A 21,488-nucleotide genomic window follows, 5' to 3' on the forward strand; every position below is an offset into this window, starting at 1 on the left:
CAGGGGAAAACAGTTGTCCTGGGAGGAAATGTGGGGTAAGGTCCTCTCCTTCACTGTTGTTTGGGCTAGAGAAGGGCCAAAGAGATTACAAACAGACAAAAATAGTGAAAAATGTTGATATATTTACAATACAATTAACATCCAAGAGCTGAAATGTTTGAGGGTAGCATGTTCACTGATAAGTTTTTTGTGCTTTTTCCTACTCAGTGGAAATAATTTATAGATTTAGAGATAATTTATAAATACTCTGGGGCTGAAGGTATAGCTAAGTGGTGGAAGACTTGCGTGCCAGCCACAAGGCTGTGGAGTCAATTTCTAGCACCCCAAAATTAAAGAAAACAAAGAAATGAACTCTGGAGGTGGGGATAACACACTAAAGGGTCTTGGGGCTGTTTTAGGATGACTTAACCTGAAAGCAGTGAGGAGGACACCCAGGGAACGCCTCTGAAAACCAGCTCCCTCTGCAGCTTCAAAGCTTGGGTATCTAGTTGAAGAAGTGTGTATGGAGCTGCTGGACCAGTGGCAGCACGGGCAGAGGGAAGGAGCCAGGGAGGCAGATCCTGGAGCAAGTGAACACAAAGGGTAGATGAAGCACCGTGACAGTGAGGAGCTGCTGGCACAGGGCAGAGAGGGAGCCGGGTGGGAAAGAGGAGTCCCGTGGTACAGCAGCCTGGAGCCACAGGGTTTGCAGCTGCCAGGAGACGGATCACAGACACTCAAACGGCACAGTGGGCTTGGGAATGACGACGACACCAGCACGAGTGTCACTGGTCAGCCTGTTCACGCGTCACCGGCCAGGCTGGGTCCCTCTGCCTCCCCGGCTGCTCTCTATACACTAGGCTCCATGAACACTGCTCTGGTCTCCGTTGTCCCTTCCTCTATGTTTCAGCAAACAGTCCCTGCTTCCCATCACCCAGCACTGAGCTCCATAGTCCCAGCTATGGGGTACTGGGTCTAGGACAGGCTCTCTGCTGCACTGCACTGGAGACCATCAAGGACTGTCAACTCATGCAGACTGCCAAAGCTTAGCCCATAATCCCCTGGCACCTCAGCTCCCTGGAAATTCCCAAGCCTAGGAACGTGCCCCGTCTTCCATGCTCACAGAGCTCTACTCTCCACCTGAACTCCAGACACTAAAGTTCCCTAAATAAGTCTGAGTTATTGACAAAGAGCCCAGTAGCCAAAGACTCTTCATAACCACATAACAAACACAGAAGTACTCGGCACTTTTAAAGACTTTGCAGGAACCCCAAACCCACCTCCCTGAGACAGGAACTGGTGAGATCCATAACCAGTGCCCACCTGTTAAGCACATCACTGTGCCCCTCTGCATCATGTGATGAAGAGTCAAAGCAAGTGCCAGGATTTGGGTGAGCCTATCTTCAGTCTGAGCGGCACTCTCGGTGCCTTTTGCAAACCTCTTTGTGATGCTACAGAGTAGGAATAGGGTGATTGACTAGAGCTGCCTCTAACCAAGTCAGCAGCCTCTTCTAAAGACCTCCCGCTGAGGTCCCAGAACTTAATCACCTGTTCGCCTGTTGTGGTGCTAATACACAGACAATCCTGAGAGCCACGGATGAACTCACTCACTCGCTCGCTCACTCACAGAGTCCAGGCTTAGACAGAGAGCTCTTCCACAGTCCTGTCTCCTGAGAGGACCCACAGTGATGGAGCCAGCTCAGAAGTCAGGAGGCCTGGGTGTCAGTTCCAGCCATACCACCTATATCTGTGTCCCCTTGGTCAATGACATGGCCTCTTCCATGGAATGCTAGACAGATCAAGCATGTGAACAGGTGGGACAGGGTCTCAGAAGGGAAGCACCATTACAAGACAGAGCAGAACTCAGGCTGGGGAAGCTGACCAGAAACCTTATTTAGGCCTTGCTCCTCAAGAAGGCTCAGTATACACCAGCCCCTAGGCCATGAGGACAAGTGAGATAGTATGCCTCCCTGGCTTGGAGATGGGACGGAGTGGGTTGGGCAGCCTGTGTCTTTAGCCTTGTTTGTGGGAGACAGGAAGGAGGTGACTGAAGTCAACTCCGTAGACAGCAAATGTCTGCTCTCTGAAATGCAGGCTCTGGAGGATCATGGTCTTAGAGGCTTCAGTCCCATACCTCAGCTTTGCAGCAGAGCACCCCGGCTGGCCTTGCACAACTGAACCGTCACTTGTTCCGGGATGACAGTCTACAGACACACGGGGTTCTCCCCACTATCTCAGTTCATCCCTCAGAGAGGCTGGAACTCAGGGGCAACTCGGGAGGCTAAGGAAGGAGACTCTGGTCTGTCAGTCTACTTCCGGAGCATGAGGTCCTCTTTGAGGCACAGAGGTTATCCAGTGATGAGGATGCCATCAGCTACAGAGTCCTTCCCTGTGGAAGCCATGCTCTGTCAAAGTCACAGAAGCAAACTCTGTGTCGGGTACTACAGGGCACAGGCTCTGGGTGAACTGACGCAATCTGGGAGCCCAGAGGAGCTGTGCTGGGTAAGAGATGGACAGAAGTTTACCCGGGTGACAGTGACAGACAAGATGGGGTGGAGACGTGATCTGGGCAGAGTGGCCACCAGGAATTGGAACCTCTGTGAAAAGGAGAAAGTAAGGATGCAGGAGGAGACCTGCCACAGAGGACTCACAAAGCAGAAAGTCACTTAGAAGCTCTTGTGGGACCAGATGTGATCCATTTGTACACTGATAAGGCTGCTGTCAGAGGATGGCATGGAGGGGCCAGGTGGACCCGAGCAGATCATCAGGAGGCAACTGGAGGAGTCCAAGCTGAAGACGATGGGGTCTAGGCTAGGGAGGCTGCCACACAGTGGAGACGTAGATTTAAGAGACTATAAAAGCTAAAATCAGGGCTGGGAGGCAACTCAGTGGGTGAGGTGCTTGCTGTTCAGGCACGAGCACCTGAGTCCGGATCCCCAGTTCCCACATACAAGCCGGGAGCAGTGTGTGTGTCTGTAACTCCGGCACTGGTGGTGGACACAGGACAACCCCAGCGGCTCACTGGGCAGCCTGCCCAGCTGAAAGGGTGAGCTGTGGGTTCAGCGGAAGACCTGGCCTCAATAACTGAAGCGGAGAGTGACGGGAAGACACCAGACATCAACCTCTGGCTTGGGCATTTGCTCACACAGACAAGCATACCCCTTCTCCTCTCCATACACACAAGCATCTTTTCCAAAAATGAAGTTAAAGTCGGTGGGATTAGAAAGAAACCAAACCCTCAAAATAACACCTTACCCACGGAGAAGAGGAGTAGGCTGACAGCTGGCAGAGACAGAAATGGAGGCATGTTGTCAGACCTAAAGGGCCAGGAAGAGAAAGCAGATATCAGCCCTGAGTTCTGTGACCGGCTCCAGGATGTCTCTACAGATGTACCCAGGAAGAGGGCACTGGAAACCTCAGTGTGATCACCACAGCCTGGAGAAGGCAAGTGTCCCCAAACCATGAAGGCTTTCCCCAAACACTCTAACCTTAAACAGCCGTCTGACATATTTCCAGATATCATTCCTGCCTCAAATCCAGTCAAGGTCTCCACAGCTTTTGGGAGAGATTTTCTGTTTAATGAGTCCTCATTCTCTGCCCTGAAGGATCCCAACAGGCCATGTGATCCCTTTTAAAGTGATTCCCTCCTTCACTTCCCCAAAAGCAAGCAAGGCGATGGCTGGAATTGAACACCCTCATTTTCTGAATTCTCTAGCAAGTCAGGAAACCTCTCTCCAGCTACTGAGATTGTGTGCAGAGAAAAGCTGCATGTCCTTGTTTCTCTTCTGTTGCTGTGACAAAACACCATGACCAAGAGCAACCTGGAGAAGAAAGGGTTAATTTGGCTCTCATCATTAAGGGAAGCCAGCAGGAATCTAGAGGCAGGAACTTACACAGAGACCAAGTTGCTTCCTGGCTTGCTCAGCTTCCTTTTTATATAATACAGGAAGGACCACCTGCCTAGGGATGGCATTGCCCACAGTGGGCTAGAGCCTCCTACATCAACCATTAATCAAGAAAGTGCCCCCATGTACTTGCCCACAGGCCAATCTGATGGAGACATGTTCTCAGTTGAGGATCCCTCTTCCCAGATGACTCTAGCTGTCAAACAAACAAACAAACAAACAAACCCCCTGCACTCTCAGTGTTACCAGAGCAGAGGCACCAGGAGAGTCCCAGGTACCATAAGGGAGAAAGGCAGCTGGGGAGGGGCTCACATGATTCCAGATCCTGGGTCTGCCAGCAAGACAGGTGCGGGACTTTCTCTCAGCATGTGTTTCCCCTTATGCCCTATACTGGATGTGGGACAGGCCCCCAATGCCAGTGGAGGAATGAGGCAGGTGGGATAGAGGCAGTGTGGGACTCAGGAGAAACTTCCCAACGCTGTCCTATTCCTTAGCTTCAACATGGTTTTCTGGGTTTGCAGTGTCTGACCCTGAGCATGCACAGAAGCCAGGGGCGCAAGCCTATGCAATATGTAAATGATGTTTCCGGAAACACATTCCCAGCTTGCTGGGAGGTTATGGGAGGTTCCTGCTTACTGGGGCACCAGGAAACACGGGGCCCTCATTCTACAGCACAGGACTAACCTAAGCAACTTCACCGTGCCCTATTAATATGCCTCTGCTTGCCCAGCTGGGCGTTTTCAGTATCCTACCTTTCTGCTCATTAAGACAAAATTTATGTTGGCACTCTGCAAATGGAAACTGCATGGAAAACAGTCCCCACAAATGGTGGTCACATGGCATCTCTCTTGCCTGTCCCCTCTTATCACACAGCCCACACAAAAACCATTCTGTAATCTGACTGTTTTGATTGCCAGGTCCACCAGGGATGGTGTCTTGGTCTCTGGAGGAGCCCTGACACTGTATGCCTGGTACATAGAAGGGAAGTCACATGCTTGGGTCAGTACCTTCAGGCCATCTGCAGGGGGCTGGAGGGAACCCTTCAGGGTATCTCAGTGTTCATATGCTCACTGAATTTTCTTAGACTAAGATAAAAGGAAGGATTGCTGTTGCCAAACTGGTGAGCTGTCCTCCGGCATTCTGCAAAGTCCCATTAGCACCCAGACTCTTCCCACCCAATTGTCACAAATATCCGGCTTATTCTCGTCTCATTACGTATCAAAACATTCTTACAATGGTAGCTAAACAGTCAAACCACTGCTCTATGTCAAGCAAAAAGTTAACGGGATCTATCTGTATTGCCCTGGCTGCCCTTGAACTCTTGGGCTCGTGTGTGCCTCGGCCTCCTGAGTAGCTGTGACTGCAGGTGTACACCATGTACAGCTTAGAGAAGTTTTTAGTAAGGATGAACTCTGCAGTAAAAACCAACAACTACTATTACCCAGGGAACCATCACAGGCTGCCATCAGGCTCCCCATATTTGGGTCTTCTCTCCTAACCATCCTAGGCAGCCAGTGGGGGTCTATCACCCCATTACAGGTGTCGCATTACAGGGCTGGTCAGTGAATTGGAGTCCATTCTAGCCTCCCAGTGAGCTGCTCAAGCCACCACCTTTGGGATTCTGGGGAAGACTCTAGGAGAACGTTGAGCAAGGAAGAGCTACTGGGCAGCAGGCCAACAGGGGCACTGGGGCAGAAATCTGGGATCCAGAAAAAAGCTATGAACTATGGGGTGAAACGGAGGAAGAGAATCCTAATTACACACTTGACACCCTGAATCGATTCCTTTGGCAGTTTGTACCAGCTGGTACCTGCTTTCAATTCAATAGTACTGGAGCACATGGTGAGATTTCCAGGGCCTTGTGCATTCCTGTTGATGATCTGCAAGCCAGAGGCAGGAGCTGACCCTGGGTGCAGACCCACCTTGCCAAGCCCTTTCCATTACAGAATGCCTTGCTCACTGCCTCCTCCTGTTCCATTACCTATGCTCACCACACGTGTTATTCCTGGCTTCTAGACAGCTCACAGATGGACTCAGAGGCTGCACCCCATTTTCCCATCTGATTGCTACAGCTTTGCAGCACCTGCACCAGGTGAATGAGGTCTGTTGCTAAATCATTCCATTGTATACACACTAAGAATTGCATTTCTCAGACACAGCAAGGAACAAAAGCCAAAGCAAGGCTGCTTTTTAAAGACCATCACCGAGGGCAGCTTTGCAGGGTAGTGCCCATCTTTCCCCATCATCAGATATGAAGAGTGCAGGAAAAGGAAGACCACTTCCACCTCGTTAGAAAATAAAACTTCTTCCACAAATATCAGTGTTCCCTGTAAGCCTTCCCCAATCTGCAGGAAGGAAACCTGAGTTCTTTCTAACAGCCCGTGCCTGAACCCCAGGGAGACTGAGATCAGAGGACGGCTCCAGGGTGCCCAGGAAGCCCTTGCTGTTTTTTGCTCTAACAATCATCTTCCTTGTCTTTCACATAAAATATCTTTCTCAGGCCCAGAGACCCAAGATAAGAGGACAATTTTTTTTCCTAGTATGATATGCTGGAGAGAGCTCCTCCTGCCCTCCCCTTCCCCCTCTCCCTCCCTCCCTGCTATCCCTTCTGTCTGTCTGTTTTAGACAGGGTATTGCTATGTTCTTAAGCTTGGCAGGAACTGCTAAACTCAAACAATCCTCCTGCTTCAGTCTCCCGGGTAGCTGGGACCACAAGCATGCCTCACCATTCCCAGCTGGGGAAAACATTCCAAGGCTTCCTGGGAAAGGCCGTGCCCTCCTTAAAGAGAGCCAGCAGACCTTCAGTCTCACAGACAGCAATCAGCAGGACAGGATCAACAATGGTGGTGTCACCAGAGAGTCCCTGGAAGACTGGACATACCACAGAGCCTCCCATTCTCTCCACATCTGCTAAGACGTTTGTAGATCAAACGGCTCGAGGCTCACCTGGCTGTTCTACATCCTTCAGGACTCATGCTCTGTAGAGCTGTAAACCTGGGGGAACGTGGAGGTGGGAACAACGCACAGGCCATTATGTCTGGAGACTGGATTCCAGTCCAGCTCTGCTTCCAACAGGTAGGGCTTGGCAAGCACCAACCCCATCTCAGTGCTTACATCTGTACAATGGTTAGGATCTTGCTGTTATAACAGTGAGACAACATGAGAAAAACCTTGTTGAGAGGAAGTTCATTTTCTACCTGATGTTAAGAGATCCTGACACTCAACTCACCAATTTCACTCAACAATACTCAGTCCTATAGGGTTCGTGTGAGCACATCCATTTCCACAGAGGAGGAGACAGCCTGGGAGAAGGTAGGACCTAAGGTCACAGAACTAGTAAACTGCATACCTGGGGTCCAGCCCAGGTCCTCTCGGCCATGTCAGGACAGGTGCAATATCTAGGTGGAGTCGAACAAGCATTAATAGGCCCACAAGAGACCTGAGCATGAGCCGTTCTGGTAAATTCTTTCACTTCCGCCTCTCAGCTCTCTTCTCTCTATAATAGAGGTGACACTATCCACCTCTTCATCTGAGAAGGTTGGCAGGATGACACAGAACCCGGTTCAAAGGCCCCCTCGGGCGAAGGCTACCCTTCCTAATTACAGATTAGAGGAGCCCCGGTAAAGAGCAGCAATTACTAACACAGACGAGCAGACTGACAGCAGCAACTGTAACTTTTTTGGGTGTGTGTGTGCACAGCTGGAGGAGGAAAAGGCCTCATCTAGGCTGGGCTGAAGACGAGAAGGCAAACTGAGGCAGAGACTTCAGTGTATTCAGCTGTTCTAGGAGCAGGGTCCCAGGTGCCAGACAACAAAATGCAGACTGGCGACCCCTCTTGCGTGTCCCTTTGGTGGCCGTGTGCGGATGACACAATGGGCATTCTAAAACAGTCTTACTGGGGGAAAATGTTTTTAATTAGCAGTTCTATCACAGTCCTGTTGCAGAACACTGGCTTTCACACATGCCCTCTTCATCAATAGCTGTGATTTCCTACAACACAGCTCACCATAGGAGGGTCAGGGGGTCAGCACACCTTCACCTGAGCTCTGAGCCTGTCCCTCCTGCAGCTTTCTGCCTGCTGTGTGTAATTCCACTCCAGAGATGAGTGACTCCATCTACTTTGCTACGGGCAAGTTGCCAGGGCAAGACTTCCTTCTGTGAGGGAGTCCGATAGACTCCTTGGTCTGCCTGGACTTTGGAGGAAGCAGGCTTTTTGCACCATCTGGGATGAGTTGACTTTTGTCCATATCTCCCCAGGAAAAGCTCATACAGCACCTCCCAACTACAGTTTTTTTATTTTTGTTTTTGTTTTTTTAATTTACCATGGTGCACCGTGCACAAGTTTGTAGCCCACGAAGACAGGAAACGTCATTTGTCCAAAGGGAATCATTAAGCACCTGCCCTGGCCCAGGACTTCCAGGTGTCAGACGATGAAAGTGTTTGTAACTGTGGGGGACACGTGCGACACACGGTAAGGGTACAGTTAACAAAGGCATTTTCTTTTTAACCAGGCACCCAGCCCCAGCGTCATCACTGCCCGCCAACCATGGCCTTCTCATGAAGTTCCTTAAAAAGCCAGGAGTGGAGACCTCCGTGTGTATTAGAGACAGAAGCAGCCCATCTGAAAGGCTGTTTACTGTATGATTCAACCACATGACGTCTGGGAAAGGATAAATGATGAAGATAACTAAAAACATCAGTAATTGCCATGGGGCTGGGGGAGGGAGGGATGAATAGGCAAAGTGTGGACAGTTTTTTAGGCAATAGTGAACATTTGTCCAAATATATAGAATGTGCTACAGCGAGTCCTGAACTAGGGAGTTTGGAGGCTCCCGCTGTGGTGGGGGATGGTAGTAACAGGGCAGGCTGAGTGTGTGTGTGGGGGGGGGGGCAGGAAGTATATGCAAAGTCTTTGTACCTCTGCTCAGTTTGCCGTAAACTTAAAACTATAAAACTATACGTCACGTTTTTCCATCAGTCCAGCCATAGAAACACAGTTGGCTTGTTTCACAGCCTGCTGAAGACGGGTGGGGTGGAGCGGCTTGGCCTTAAGCTCTGGCTGGTAGACCCAAACCAGATTTGATGAGAAATACTTCCTTGATGGATTTTCAGGCACTCTGGGATGATGAGGAATCCCTCTGTGTCCCTGGGATTTGCCTGAGAATCAAGTCTGGGGAATTCTACAATCCCAGAAGGTGGCTTTCAGCCAATGTCTAGGAAGGAAGAGCTGAGGAGCTGGGTGACAAGTGGCAGGAGTTGAGTCTGGCTGCCCCACCTCCTGGCTGTTGCCAACAGCAGATTCCCCTTTGATCTGTCCTATTGTTTTCTCAATAAGGACATTTCTGAGCAAAACAGACCTTGAGGTTTTGGGACTGAATCTATAAGCATCCAGGCGGTCTCAGGTTTATTTAATCAAGAGAGCTTATAGTAGAAGTCATACCACTGATAATTACTCACTCTCCGGAGCGGGGTCCCCCTGAGAAGTCTAGGCTGAAGTAGACAATGCTGTAAGCAAAGGCAGCGAGGTGCCAGCGTCCCTTTTCTTCTCTCTAGTGCCCAGATTTTTAAACTTCAGGTTTCCAATGTGCCGCCGAAACCCTCCCACTTTGTCTCAGCAGGCCACCAAAGGCCTGGTGCAGGGCAGGCTGGAGAAGGGGCAGGGGCAGAGCTGTGCCAGCTGTTTGCTGCAGGGAGCTGGAAGGTGGACAAGTCCCCCGCAAGTGCATTCTGCGAAAAGCCTAATCCTTGCCCTCTCTCTCTGAGAGCAGCGAACCTCCCTCGAGTTCTGCAGCGACTTCTTTGGGAGGACGAGGTTGCCTGGTTTGGAAAAGCGCGAGGAAATGCTGTAGCATGTGTGCTTACAGTGGGGCACACATTCCCAAAGCTTTTATTCAAAACTACAGCCCGTCCCACGGCCGCCAGGGAAAGGGTCCCCGCGACGGCTCCAGACAACTCGGGTTTTTCCACCCACAGCCCCCCCGAGCCAGCACCCCTTACCTGATGCGGCGCCGAGTGTGCTCTCTCAGATGGCGACCTTCCCGGCAGGCCGCTCAGGTGCGCGCAGACAAAGCGAACAAAGCCCGCGGCGCTCGGCTTGGCGCGGCAGGTAGGGGCTCCACTCGCAGGGGTGCGCCCCGTCCGCCCCACCCCGCCCCGCCCCGTTCCGCCTGTTCCGAGGCGTGGGGCTCCCATCCGCGGAGCGCACAGCTGCTCTGCCGGCGGCGCAGGCTGGGTTCGGGCCAAGGGGGCGCTGCGGCTCGCAGCCACGTGGGACACCTGGGTCTTTCCCTGCTTAGGTGGTGCTGGCTGCTCCGGAGCAGCCCGTGGACGTCCCGGGCATTCGGCAGAGGCGTAACCGCTGCTCTCAGGAACCGCGCCCGCCTCGCTGTTCGCCCTACCCAGCGACCCGCAACCACAGCACCGTAAACACATCCGTACGACCATGGTCACAGCGCGCGCTGGCTGCTCTGCAGGTTTTATCGATCCCACTCCTAAGGAAATGTTGACTTTGGCATCGTTGCTATTTGTCATGGCTTCTGTCTTTTGCCAACCTGCCTGTTAGTTGTTGCAGTTGGGTAATTATCAGACTGTTTGGCCAGCATTCTCCTTTTAACTTAGAAGGTGCCTGGTATTTAATTCAAGTGTTACTGAACAAAACCATGTGCCTTCTGGCAGGTACTCTGAGCACATAAACTCTCAATCATTTTCATACATCAAAATTATATAGTGTGTGCTCGTTGGAAAAATTAATAGAAAACAAGAGAAAGCAAATTTAAAAGTCACTGCTATTCAGCTGCAGGCCACTGGAAAAGACTGGCATTTCCTCTTACAAGACTTGGTTTATTCTGTTGATACGTGATTGTCCATATCCATATTGTTTTTTCAAGACAAGGTTTCTCAGTGTAGCCCTGGCTGTCCTGTACACTTTGTAGACCAGGTTGGCCTCGAATTCACAGAAATCTGCCTGCCTCTGTCTCCCAGGTGCTGGGATTAAAGGCTGGCTTAAAGTCTCAAGATCAACACTGCAATTAGGTAACTTTGTAGGGCCACCCAATTACATCTGGAAACTAAGTAAATTCCTAGGCTACAACTTATACACAATTCAAGGATTACATTTTAAACAGCTGTGTTTGTATGTATGCAGGTGCCTCATGCGAAGTCATAGGACGATCTAGGGGGAGCTTTATCCTTCTACTATATGGGTTCTGAAGATTGAAATCACATTGGCATGCTTGAAAGTCTTTACCCACTAGGCCTTGACCAAAGATTATTATTATTATTATTTTTTTTTTTTGGTTTTTCGAGACAGGGTTTCTCTGTGTAGCTTTGCGCCTTTCCTGGAACTCACTTGGTAGCCCAGGCTGGCCTCGAACTCACAGAGATCCGCCTGGCTCTGCCTCCCGAGTGCTGGGATTAAAGGCGTGCGCCACCACCGCCCGGCTTTTTTTTTTTTTTTTAACTTATAAACAAACTGCCTTCCAGGAAGCTGGCCTATTTTCTGCACCCTTCCCCACAATTCCTGTAAATGTCAACCTGGCAGGTAAATACCAAATTTTGTATTTTACACCTCCTTTTGGGGGTGGGGGAGAGTCGAGACAGGGTTTCTCTGTAACAGCTCTGGCTGTCCTGGAACTTGCTCTATAGACCAGGCTAACTTCAAATTCAGAGGTCCACCTGCCTCTGCCTCTCAAGTGGTGTGATTAAAGACGTGAGCTACCACACCTGACTTTACACCTCCTTTTTAACATTTGTTGCATTTCATTCTGTAGTTGTCAGTTGGTTTCCAACTCTTCCAGCCAGACAGCTTTCAGGGATGTTGCAAACTTCCTGGAGAGGGAGAAAGTTTTTTTTTTTTCTCTCCCCTTCACTCAATCCATCCCTTCCATTAGCATTTACTGGAGCACACAAAGGTAAAAACAGCATCACTCCTAAGTAGTGCCGAGAACACCACGAGCATTGTCACGGTGTGGATTTGCCTCCTGAGTACACCACAGGCTGTGTGAAGGTGAGAGGTCGTCTCTGCCTCTGTGCCAGCATTCTTTCAGAGAAATGCAAGGCACCCGTGGACTTTTAAATGTTTTAGTGGCTACAGAAAGATGAACTCCATCTTAATATTAACCCCCAAGTCCCAAGATCTCAACATGTAATTAGTGCATACTGTACTGAGCCTACATGTGGCAAGTAGCCTGTGCTGCTCCAGACAGTAGCCCAGAGGAAGTCACCGCTGACATCCTCCATCTCCCTGAACTTCTGTCTAGTCATGCTTATCATGGAAAAGCCCTAGTTCAACTCTGGAGATTCCCTCCCCTTTTTTTTTTTTTTTTTTTTTTTTTTACCTAATTGGTGTCACTTCACATTCCACCTCATGACTAAAATGTCAACACAGGCTGGGAATGCAGCACTTGCCTGTGTGTGTTCTATCTACCACACCAACCACTCACACACAATGCTAGCCTGACTCAGAAGCAACAGTTGCTGCAGACTTTTCACCAGAGTCTTGCCCAGAGGCTTTGAGGACTAATTCGAGGGGTTCAGTGGAGAAGTCACTAGCCCAGGCACAGCTGCTTGGCCAATAGTCCCTCCCTCCCTCCCTCCTTTCCTCCTTCCTTCCCTCCCTCCCTTCCTGAAGATTTGTGAGTTATTCTGCAGGACATTATCCAAAGTTCATGAGCTCTGCTCCAGGCTTTCTTTGCCTTATCTTTTTGGCCCCAATGCTTAGTTATTTACACAGAGTAACTGCTCCTTTTTGTTTTTGTATTTTTTGAGACAGGGTTTCTCTGTGTAGCACTGGCTGTCCTGGAACTCACTCTGTAGACCAGGCTGGCCTTGAACTCAAAGACCCACCTACCTCTGGAGTGCTAGGATTAAAGGTGTGCACCACCACCACCCAGCTGCTTTTTTCCTGTATGATTTCACGAATTGCCCTGTAGTGTTTCAGCTGCACACACACACACACGCAGCTGTGAGTTCTAAGCAGAGACGAGTGAGAACTTCACCACTCTCAAGACTGGAGTGTGGTGAATGACCATGGCTTTGGGATAGCATCTCAGAGCTCCCCAGCCATCCCTGCAGCCTGTTGGTTTTCTAACATGGAAACAATGCTTTACCTTTGACCTCCGGATGGTAGAGGGGTGTCGTCATTCCTGACTCTGTAGCACCCCATCCTAATTGTTCACCTCCATGATGAAAGCACACTTGATGAAAGGGGGGAGGGGCAAACTCAGGCCCACCCAGCGGCCCATCTGGAGCGCTTTGGAGCAGTGAACGATGCGGTCTGGCCACGTCCCCCAGGACCCCAAGGGAGCCAGTGCAGTGCACCTCAGGGGCTGCAGGTCAAGCCAGCGAGGTGGGGCTGAGAACAGGAACAACAAAGCTGTGGTGGGGACTCTGGGCAGAAATGGCATCATCTCAAAGCCCCCCTTGAGTGAAGTCACACAGCTCAACTTCTTAAGGTGGGGAGAGGAGCTGTGCTGTATACACAGGTGCCTTTGGGAAGGTGACTTTTAGCTCAATCAAGTCAAGTTTCTACAAAGACAAAGGTCTGAGTCTGCCAACACTCCATCAGCACTCAACGGCCAGCTTCTCGGCTGTGGCCATCTCTCCACATCACCTGGATCATCCACTTGCTTTCAGTTCTCACAAGTGTCTCAAGGACAGACAGCTGTACACCTTGGAGAGGGATACACCTGACTTGTAACAAGCTCTAGGGGCTCTCATGCCCTGGAAGGTTCTCACCAGAGGGGTGAGCACTGTTACCACCACAAAGTTGTAACACTTTTGGCATCACCTGAAGGTCAGAGTTAAAATCAAGTTCTGGGAAACAACTCAGGTTGGGCAGCTACAATCCTGCCTGGAGCCAGTTTTAGGATGTATGAAAGCCGTGGTGGCTTCCCTGGGGAAGATGGCCGGAAGGTCTACACGGTAACTTCAACCATGTGAAAAACTATGAGCTAGCGCCTGCCTCAGAGCCTCTGCCCAGCTCGCCCAGCAGGGCACTGTGCCTACTGCTGGTCCCACCTGCCCAAGTCAGGCAGGTGTGCTGGTGATGAGCCCAGAAATACAGAGAGCAAGATGCTTCCAGTGGGCAGACTCACAACAACTTCAGTCCTGTCAGGAATTTGGTAGTAGACTCTAGATCAGTCCTTCTCAACCTCCCTAATGCTGTGACCCCCGTAATATAATTTCTCCTGTTGTGGTGATCCTCAACCATAAAATTATTTTTGTTGCTACTTCCTAACTATAATTTTGCTACTGCTATGAATCATAAATATGTTCTCTTAGGCAATCCCTGTGAAAGGGTCATTTAACCCCCTCAAAGGGGTCTCAACCCACAGGTTGAGAACTGCTGCTCTAGATGACTCTAGATAGGATTCACTGTATATAGTAGAGCAAAATTTCAAGAGTATTAATCACTTCCACTCCCAATTTTGAGCCTTTGACAATTCTAAGCAGCTACAGAAATAGAATCCCGAGAAAACAAAGTGCATATGAGTAACTCTCCTACATGAGGCAGTCCTTTAATCCACCAGACGGGCCTCTTCCCTGGAGCCTTGACACTTGTCAGGCCTGTGTCCAGAAGGCCACCTGTTGATGGAGACATGGTCTCTGTTTTAGTACCCTCAGCAACGTTTTTACATGAAAGTTCTAGTTGATGGAAGAGCTGACACACATTGCCGGTAAATAAAGGTAAAAATAACAAGCCCACTCACACCAGTTCTTACCCATCGACTCTGAGCTGGCGATGTCTTCTTAGGTTGCCACAGTCTGATAGGAAACCGTGGACAACTGCAACAGGAACTATGGGGCCGTCAGGAAGGTGTTGACTCACAATTCTGCACATGGGTGAGTTTAGGAAAATCTCATGTGCTATGAGAAAATGTGCTCTCAGTTTTTGAATTTAAATTGGTAACTGAATTTGTGTCTCAGAAAATAGTAAATTATTTCTAGAGCAGAAGTTCAAATGGCTACAAACTAGTCAGAAAACTGCAGAAGAGCACATGGAGGCAGGAGCAGTGGTTAGAGCGCATGAGCACACTCCACAGCCAAGACGAGAAGGGCGTTATGTCCTTGGAACAAGCTGCAAGCCACGAGCCACAAAATGGGAGCACACAACTCAGAAGCAAAGGAACCAAACCTCATTTATTAGGGGAAGAGGCAGAGGATGACAGGGAGTCTCACTGGCAAACGTCTGAAGGTGCAGACAATGCTGAAGCCCATCTATCCACCAACTAGACCTATCCAATGCTACCACCGACTTATTTTCTTCAACACTTTCACATAGCAGGAGATGCCAGAGCTGGGACCTTAGCTCACAGGTAGAGCGCTTGCCTAGCACATGCGAGGCTCTAGCTTCCATACTCAGTGGAGCGAACACACACAGACTTAGTAGAAGGCGCCTCACACCCTAGTCTCCTCGTAAACTGAGAAAGCATCCAACTGTGCGGCCCATGCTGGCCTTGAACTTAGGGTCTTCTTGCCTCATTCCCCTCAAGGCTGGGATTACAGGTATGCACCATCACGCCTGGCTATTCTATGAATCTCTCATGTGAGATTCATGTATTTCGTGGAAAGAACTTGGGGAGGGGGGGACCAAGCCAACAGAACAAAGTGAAGCAAGTCCAGGTGGAGAGAGCTGAGGTCACTAAAGGGAGAGGAGGAAACAGTTCAGTAAACAAAACACAAGGTGGCTGGCTCTCTCTGGTCTAGCTTTTGCTGTTTCTTCCTCCTGAGTGCTCATTTCCCAGAGACGCTGCTTCTGAAAGAGAAGAATCCACCATCATTATGGTTCCATAAAAAGCACCGTGGCTCACAAGTTTTAAGTACAAGCACACCAAGTACCCGAACTGACATTACATAAATTTAGAGTATACCTGTCAGATAAAACACTAAACACAACAGTGTTTAACTTTTACAGATATTGGCATTAATCAGAGAAAACTATACTCCTTTACAAACATACAATGCAGCCATCGGAGCTCTTTCCAAATATAAAAACAAAATTTGTATTACTTATCTCTTTAAAAAACATTACCACTCCTATTTAGGAAATTTAAAATTGAGTAACACCTTTTTATGTAATTATATAATAATTATTTGTAGACAGGGTCTTGTTAGACCAAGTTGCCCTAACACTCACAATCACCTTGCCTCAAGTCCCCATGACTGGCATTATAGGCATAGACTATACAGTTTGTAAATAATATTAAGCCTCTGAGTAATTATTTTATAAGCATCTGTGGGACCACAGGGCTGGGTGGGACCAGAGAAACCTCCTGACTACACCCAGGCTCTTGTCCACCTGTTTTACTCTGAAGCTAGAGGCTCTCACTGGCCTGGCACTGACCAAGTAGGTGAGGCTGGCGGCCATGGAGCAGCAGCCACGGTCTCTGCCTCCCCAGTTTCGGGACTCTAACAGCACACACTGCCTGGCTTGTTCTCTGCACTTCTGCTTCCTGTAAGGTGACCTGAGGACAGCGTGTGTCATGTAAGCGAGGTGCAGCCCAGTGCAAAGTGCTATGTTGTGTACTGGGGGGCAGGGGAGGGGGAGACAGGGGACTAGTGTATGCTCTAAATCAAGCTTTTAAGGTACTCGGCCCTCTAATTTCCTAGACACAATTAAAAAACACTAGTTTTATCTGAAATTGTATAAGAGCATTCTCAGTATCTTTCTAAAGAAAGCTCACTGCACAGACCAATAGACAGAAGTACAAATGAGTTCAACGGTGATTAAATGGGTTGCTTGGTGCTGGGCCAACTCCAGAAGCTTGTGTCACTCACAGCAGGTTCTTGTCTATCTGCTTAAAATCACCACTAAACTCAAGATTTTAAGTTCAAGCACACAAACCAGAAATCAAGTTTATGAAGACATTAAATCCTGACAGTGAGAAGTGTTGCTCTTGGCATCTGGCTTAGAGCTCAACTATGCTTCCTCAAGAATAAATACAACAAAGTGGGCCACATCAAAGCCATACCAGCACAGCTGCTCCAGAGGACCCCAGAGAGCCACTGCAGTGGCCTCCAAGGGCTCTGCCAGCACTGCTCTTAGGCCAACAGAAGGCCAGGGTAAGTAAGAAGAGCAGTTTCTTTTTGACCACAAGTTCCAATTGGCTGCTGGCTATAGAGTACTTCCTAGTGGCCCTGTTACAACGGGATCCAGACAGTGGAAAAGCGTGTGTGTAGGGGGAGGTAGGGGTGCTGGAAAGGAGCCAGAGCACATTCCTTCAACAGCGCAGTCAGCATGGCCTGCTCTATCAGTACACAGGCTAGAGAGGACACCTGCTTCCCATTCTTTTCCATCTTTACCCCCAGGTAAGTACTAACGTACTGCAGCAGAGTCCCAGTGAGGCCGGACACAGTCTGAGTCTAAGCTTCAACCCATGCCTATCTTTACGTACTGATAACGTGAGCAACTTCAAAGTCAGACCGTAAGAAAAGGCTTCCACACGTGGAGCCCGAGTCAGGTGTATTAGGAGTGTTGAGGAAAATCGTCTAGCAAGAACACTGGAGCAAACTAGGTCAGAGCGCCCCAAAGAACACGGCCTCCCAAGGTGCCCAGCTCCATCCTGGCAGCACGGCTGCAGGCATTCTATGTGCAATCACGGAAGGGGCAGACCATGAAACTTACTTAGCTTTTCAGCAGATTTTTCATCTCTATAAATTTATTTTGGTTGGTTGGATTGTTTAAGAGGAAGAGAAGAATCTGTTCATGTTTTTCAATCTACAGATGAAAAGGAAACAGTTAATTGACTTTCTCACATTGTTAGGAGTGCGGCTCCACGGGAGGGAACTGTACCCACCTGTTTCTGTAACTCCGTGCAGCAACAGTTCGTGCTGTGTGTTGTCTCTAAAAGCAAACAAGCAAAGCCAGCCACTGGGTCACATCAACAAGGAAACAGCAGTCCCAGACCTGAGCCAGCCTGCACCTGTCTGTGTCTGTGACTGAGCGTCAACTCCACACAGGACCCTCCCACTCAGCTGCTGTGTTCTGGACTCTACAGACCAACACTCCCCTCTGAAGAGGGGGTCTTCTGTGATATGGGACCCCTTTAGGGTGGGGGTGGATGTGCCAAATGCCCATCTCATGGGATACCCAGAAGACTCAATCTCAAAAGCACAAGGAATTCTCCTGTTGATGAGGATCAAGGGGAACTGGAAGAAAGTGCAGGCGCAGTGTGTGACCACTCCAGCGCTCTGGGTCCTGACTCCTGCAGCAACCCTGTCACTGACCTTAGGTCAGGCTGAACTGCCGCAGGAGTGCAGAGCAGGAGGGATGGGTGGAGGGGACTAAAGCCATGAGGAGGGAGACGATGAGGACAACTCAAGCCAACCACGTGGGCCATGCACGGATCTACATGTTGTTTACTGCATTAGAGAAGGTACCTAGAGGTGAGGCACATTTCCTTTTGGACGTGAGGTTTTCTGCCATGCTGCACACCAGCAGCTTCTCAGCTATGTTGATCACACCATTCTCAGAACACTTTTCAACTGACACTGTATGGACATTCTGTGAAATTCCCTTCACAGAAAGAACCACGCTCTGATTCAGCATGGTGTTTTTCAGCAGTTCCATCACTAACTGTGAACAGCTTCCATGCAATTCTGTCAGCCCTGGGAAGAGTAAACATTGTACTTATAAGCCAAATCATCTTTCTTACAGATTGTTTTTATGTGTATGAATGTTTTGCCTGCACTCATGTGTACTGTGTGTGCCTGGTGCCCATGGAAGTCCAAAGAAGGTGTTGGCTCCCGGAATTGGAGTTACAAATGGTTGCCGGCCACTGTGTACATGCAGGAAATGGACGCAGGTGATATTAACCACTGACCCATGCTGTGGATATCATTCTGTATAAATAAAACACTGATTGGCCAGTGGCTAGGTAGGAAGTATAGGTGGGACAAGGAGAGAGGAGAATTCTGGGAAGTGGAAAGCTGAGTGGGAGAAACTGCCAGCCGCTACCATGACAAGCAGCATGTGAAGATACCGGTAAGCCACGAGCCACGTGGCAAGGTATAGATTTATAGAAATGGATTAATTTAAGATATAAGAACAGTTAGCAAGAAGCCTGCCACGGCCATACAGTTTGTAACCAATATAAGTCTCTGTGTTTACTTGGTTGGGTCTGAGCGGCTGTGGGACTGGCAGATGACAGATTTGTCTTGACCGTGGGCCAGGCAGGAAAACTCTAGCTACACCCCATCTCTTCAGCACACAAGTGTCTTTTTCAAAGACTATATCTAGGATGTTATCTAATAAGATAACAAGCAGCGTGGTTGCCAGCTTCAGTTAGTGTTAAATGTGCTGTAAGGCACCAAGCACACAAACCAGACACAATCTTGCCTCCATGTTCATACATGGTATAGAAACCAAGTATGCTCCGAGCAGTCAGTGGTCACTGTGAGGAAAGCTGTGTGAAGGGCACAGTCACAGGACAGGGCCACCTTAAGCATTCTAATTTGCTCTACAGAAGTTCCAACTCAACAGCAGAGGACAGGCTGCTTTGGGAGCACAGTGAGGAGGCTAGAACGCTACCAGTGAACATCCCTGGCCCCTACAGGGAGCTGTGACAAGGTATCAAAACCACTGGTGAGCCACAGACCACCTGGGTTCACATCCTGCCACTTGCCACTAGAGCTTCACAATAGGGGGCAACACAACCCCAAACCTTGACACTCTGAAGGAAAGCCCCCTCAAACAGAAAGACACACAGAATATGGTTTTCACTAGAATTAAAGAATAAAAGATACAAACTTCCTTTAAACACTGTTACTTAGTGCCAGGCAAGCTTAAGATAATTTAGCTTGGGACCCCACTTGAACACACATAACCCCTCTCTTGAAGTATTGCACTTTGCAGCCTAGTTCTTTTACCTGTATGTACTGTGTATACATGTTCTCAGTAACCAACTCTTCCTTCTCTTGATCCCCACAAAAGGAGGCCCGCACAATAACCAGAGCCCTTGAGGGTTCACTGTTATCTTGACAATGCTTCCCTCCATAACCTGCACTTTTGCTTGCTCCAAATAAAGTTCCCCTGAGTGTTCTGCAGATCAGTGTGAGACCTGAATCCCCAGCCCAGACCCTGACCACTGGTAACAATCGATATAAACCATCTGATTCAGACTTAGAGTTATAAAATATAAAGATCAAAAGTTCCACAGACACAAATCTGGAAAGCAACACAACTGTGTACCTTCAAGTGAGCATCTAATGATCTGGAAGGGGAGTTCCAGGTGGCTGGGGAGGACTGGCTGAACTCTGGAGAGAGGCAGGGTTTCGATGTTTCCATAATCTGCGTAGAGTACTTTCACATCAAAGTCTGACATTTCCAGAACAATGGCCCGGTACCAGAGGTCATCACCTGAGAACACAGGGATCTTAGCCCAGCAGTCACAGTCCAGAGCCCTTCCCATCCCTTGAGGTGGCTCTGTCTACAACACTTACAAGCCGACACCGAGGCATCTAACCTAGAGTCCAGATTTTTCCTATGTTCCTTCCAAATCCCTCTGTGGAGACTCAGAAAGTTCTGCTTTTGTTTTTAACTAAAGAACAAGGAACATGAGAAGACAATGCCATTCTGCAGGGTTGGAAAACACGTACAAATGCAAGAAGCTCACGGCCCATGGAGCTCACGCAAAGCTGGCTGTGAGGAAGCCAAGCTGTGTCACACATGCCCTTCAGGCCCAGCCTCCAGGGCCCAGGCAGGTGAGGAGGAAGAATGAGGACAGGGCTAAGGAGCAGCTGGTTCAAGACCTCTGAACAGACTTTTACATAGAGCACCTAATTTCCAATTCATCGAAGAGAACGGTTTAACTTCACACTTAGAAGTTCCTTCTCCAAAGGGACTACAGACTGGGGAGTGTGAGGCTGAGGAGAGGAGGAAGTTTACCAAAGACACAGTCCAATGTACATTCCATGCCACACAAGGGAGCACTTCCAGATGTGGAGCCTGATCAAGCCTGCACTTGAAGGCCACAAGTGGGTAAGTTCTGCTGTGTATAAACTTCCAAATAACTCTTGGGTACCCCATATTAGCCATGTGGAAAAATGGTTCAAGAAAGCCTCTTGTGTGACAGAGAAGGCCAAAGCAAGCAAAACAGGACCTGGGGGAAGCAGAGGGAGAGGAGGAAGGAGACAGTCACATTCCAAGGACGGCACAGTGGTGAATGAAGACAGGACATTCCATCCTCAAAAACACAAACACACCCAAGAAAACAAAAGAGCTAGTGAAGCTAAAATGTGACATCAAAACCTCAGCAGGGAAAGTGAGGGACAGAGAACTCTTGAAGAGGAGAACAGAGATGGAGGCAAACACGTTCAGCAGAGTCCATGTCAAACCTGGCAGTTCCTCAACAGAACAGAAAAGCAAAGAACGAGTAAAAAGCGTGAGTTCAGGGGGAAAATGCCCAAACTGAAGCATTTCCAGACCTACAGCCAACTCATGAGTGGAAAGAAAGCCACCCTGTGAACTCACAGCCCAATCTGCAAACCACAGGATCAAGAGGACAGGCAAGGTCCTGACCACAAAAGGTTATGTTCAGATTTTGGAGAACCTGTCTATCTTGTGATCAGAAATACCAATAGCTAACACACACAAAATGTTCAGGG

At 49.1% G+C, this 21,488-nt stretch overlaps 2 protein-coding genes across 11 annotated transcripts in view; both read right to left on the minus strand.

The window, feature by feature from the left end:
- Nucleotides 1-3,292, minus strand: part of Vwa2 (von Willebrand factor A domain containing 2) — a 31,917-nt gene extending 28,625 nt beyond the window's left edge. The window contains exon 1 of the mRNA XM_059245845.1: nucleotides 3,235-3,292. Coding sequence (XP_059101828.1) covers nucleotides 3,235-3,286 — 52 coding nt within the window. The 5' untranslated portion in view covers nucleotides 3,287-3,292. The remainder of the gene's footprint in view (nucleotides 1-3,234) is intronic.
- Nucleotides 3,293-14,997: 11,705 nt separating this feature from the next.
- Tdrd1 (tudor domain containing 1) overlaps nucleotides 14,998-21,488 on the minus strand; it is a 42,247-nt gene continuing 35,756 nt past the window's right edge. For 9 of the 10 annotated variants that reach the window (XM_059256179.1, XM_059256209.1, XM_059256202.1 and 6 more), the window contains 5 exons: nucleotides 20,074-20,241; nucleotides 18,264-18,491; nucleotides 17,681-17,727; nucleotides 17,509-17,601; nucleotides 14,998-15,639 (listed from right to left, as the gene is read on the minus strand). In XM_059256179.1, coding sequence (XP_059112162.1) covers nucleotides 17,509-17,601; nucleotides 17,681-17,727; nucleotides 18,264-18,491; nucleotides 20,074-20,241 — 536 coding nt within the window. In that variant the 3' untranslated portion in view covers nucleotides 14,998-15,639. The remainder of the gene's footprint in view (nucleotides 15,640-17,508; nucleotides 17,602-17,680; nucleotides 17,728-18,263; nucleotides 18,492-20,073; nucleotides 20,242-21,488) is intronic. The other variant, XM_059256149.1, reaches the window with a different exon arrangement.

The sequence above is a fragment of the Peromyscus eremicus genome, chromosome 1 (genome assembly GCF_949786415.1).
Source record: "Peromyscus eremicus chromosome 1, PerEre_H2_v1, whole genome shotgun sequence".
In the NCBI taxonomy this organism is placed as follows: Eukaryota; Metazoa; Chordata; class Mammalia; order Rodentia; family Cricetidae; genus Peromyscus; species Peromyscus eremicus.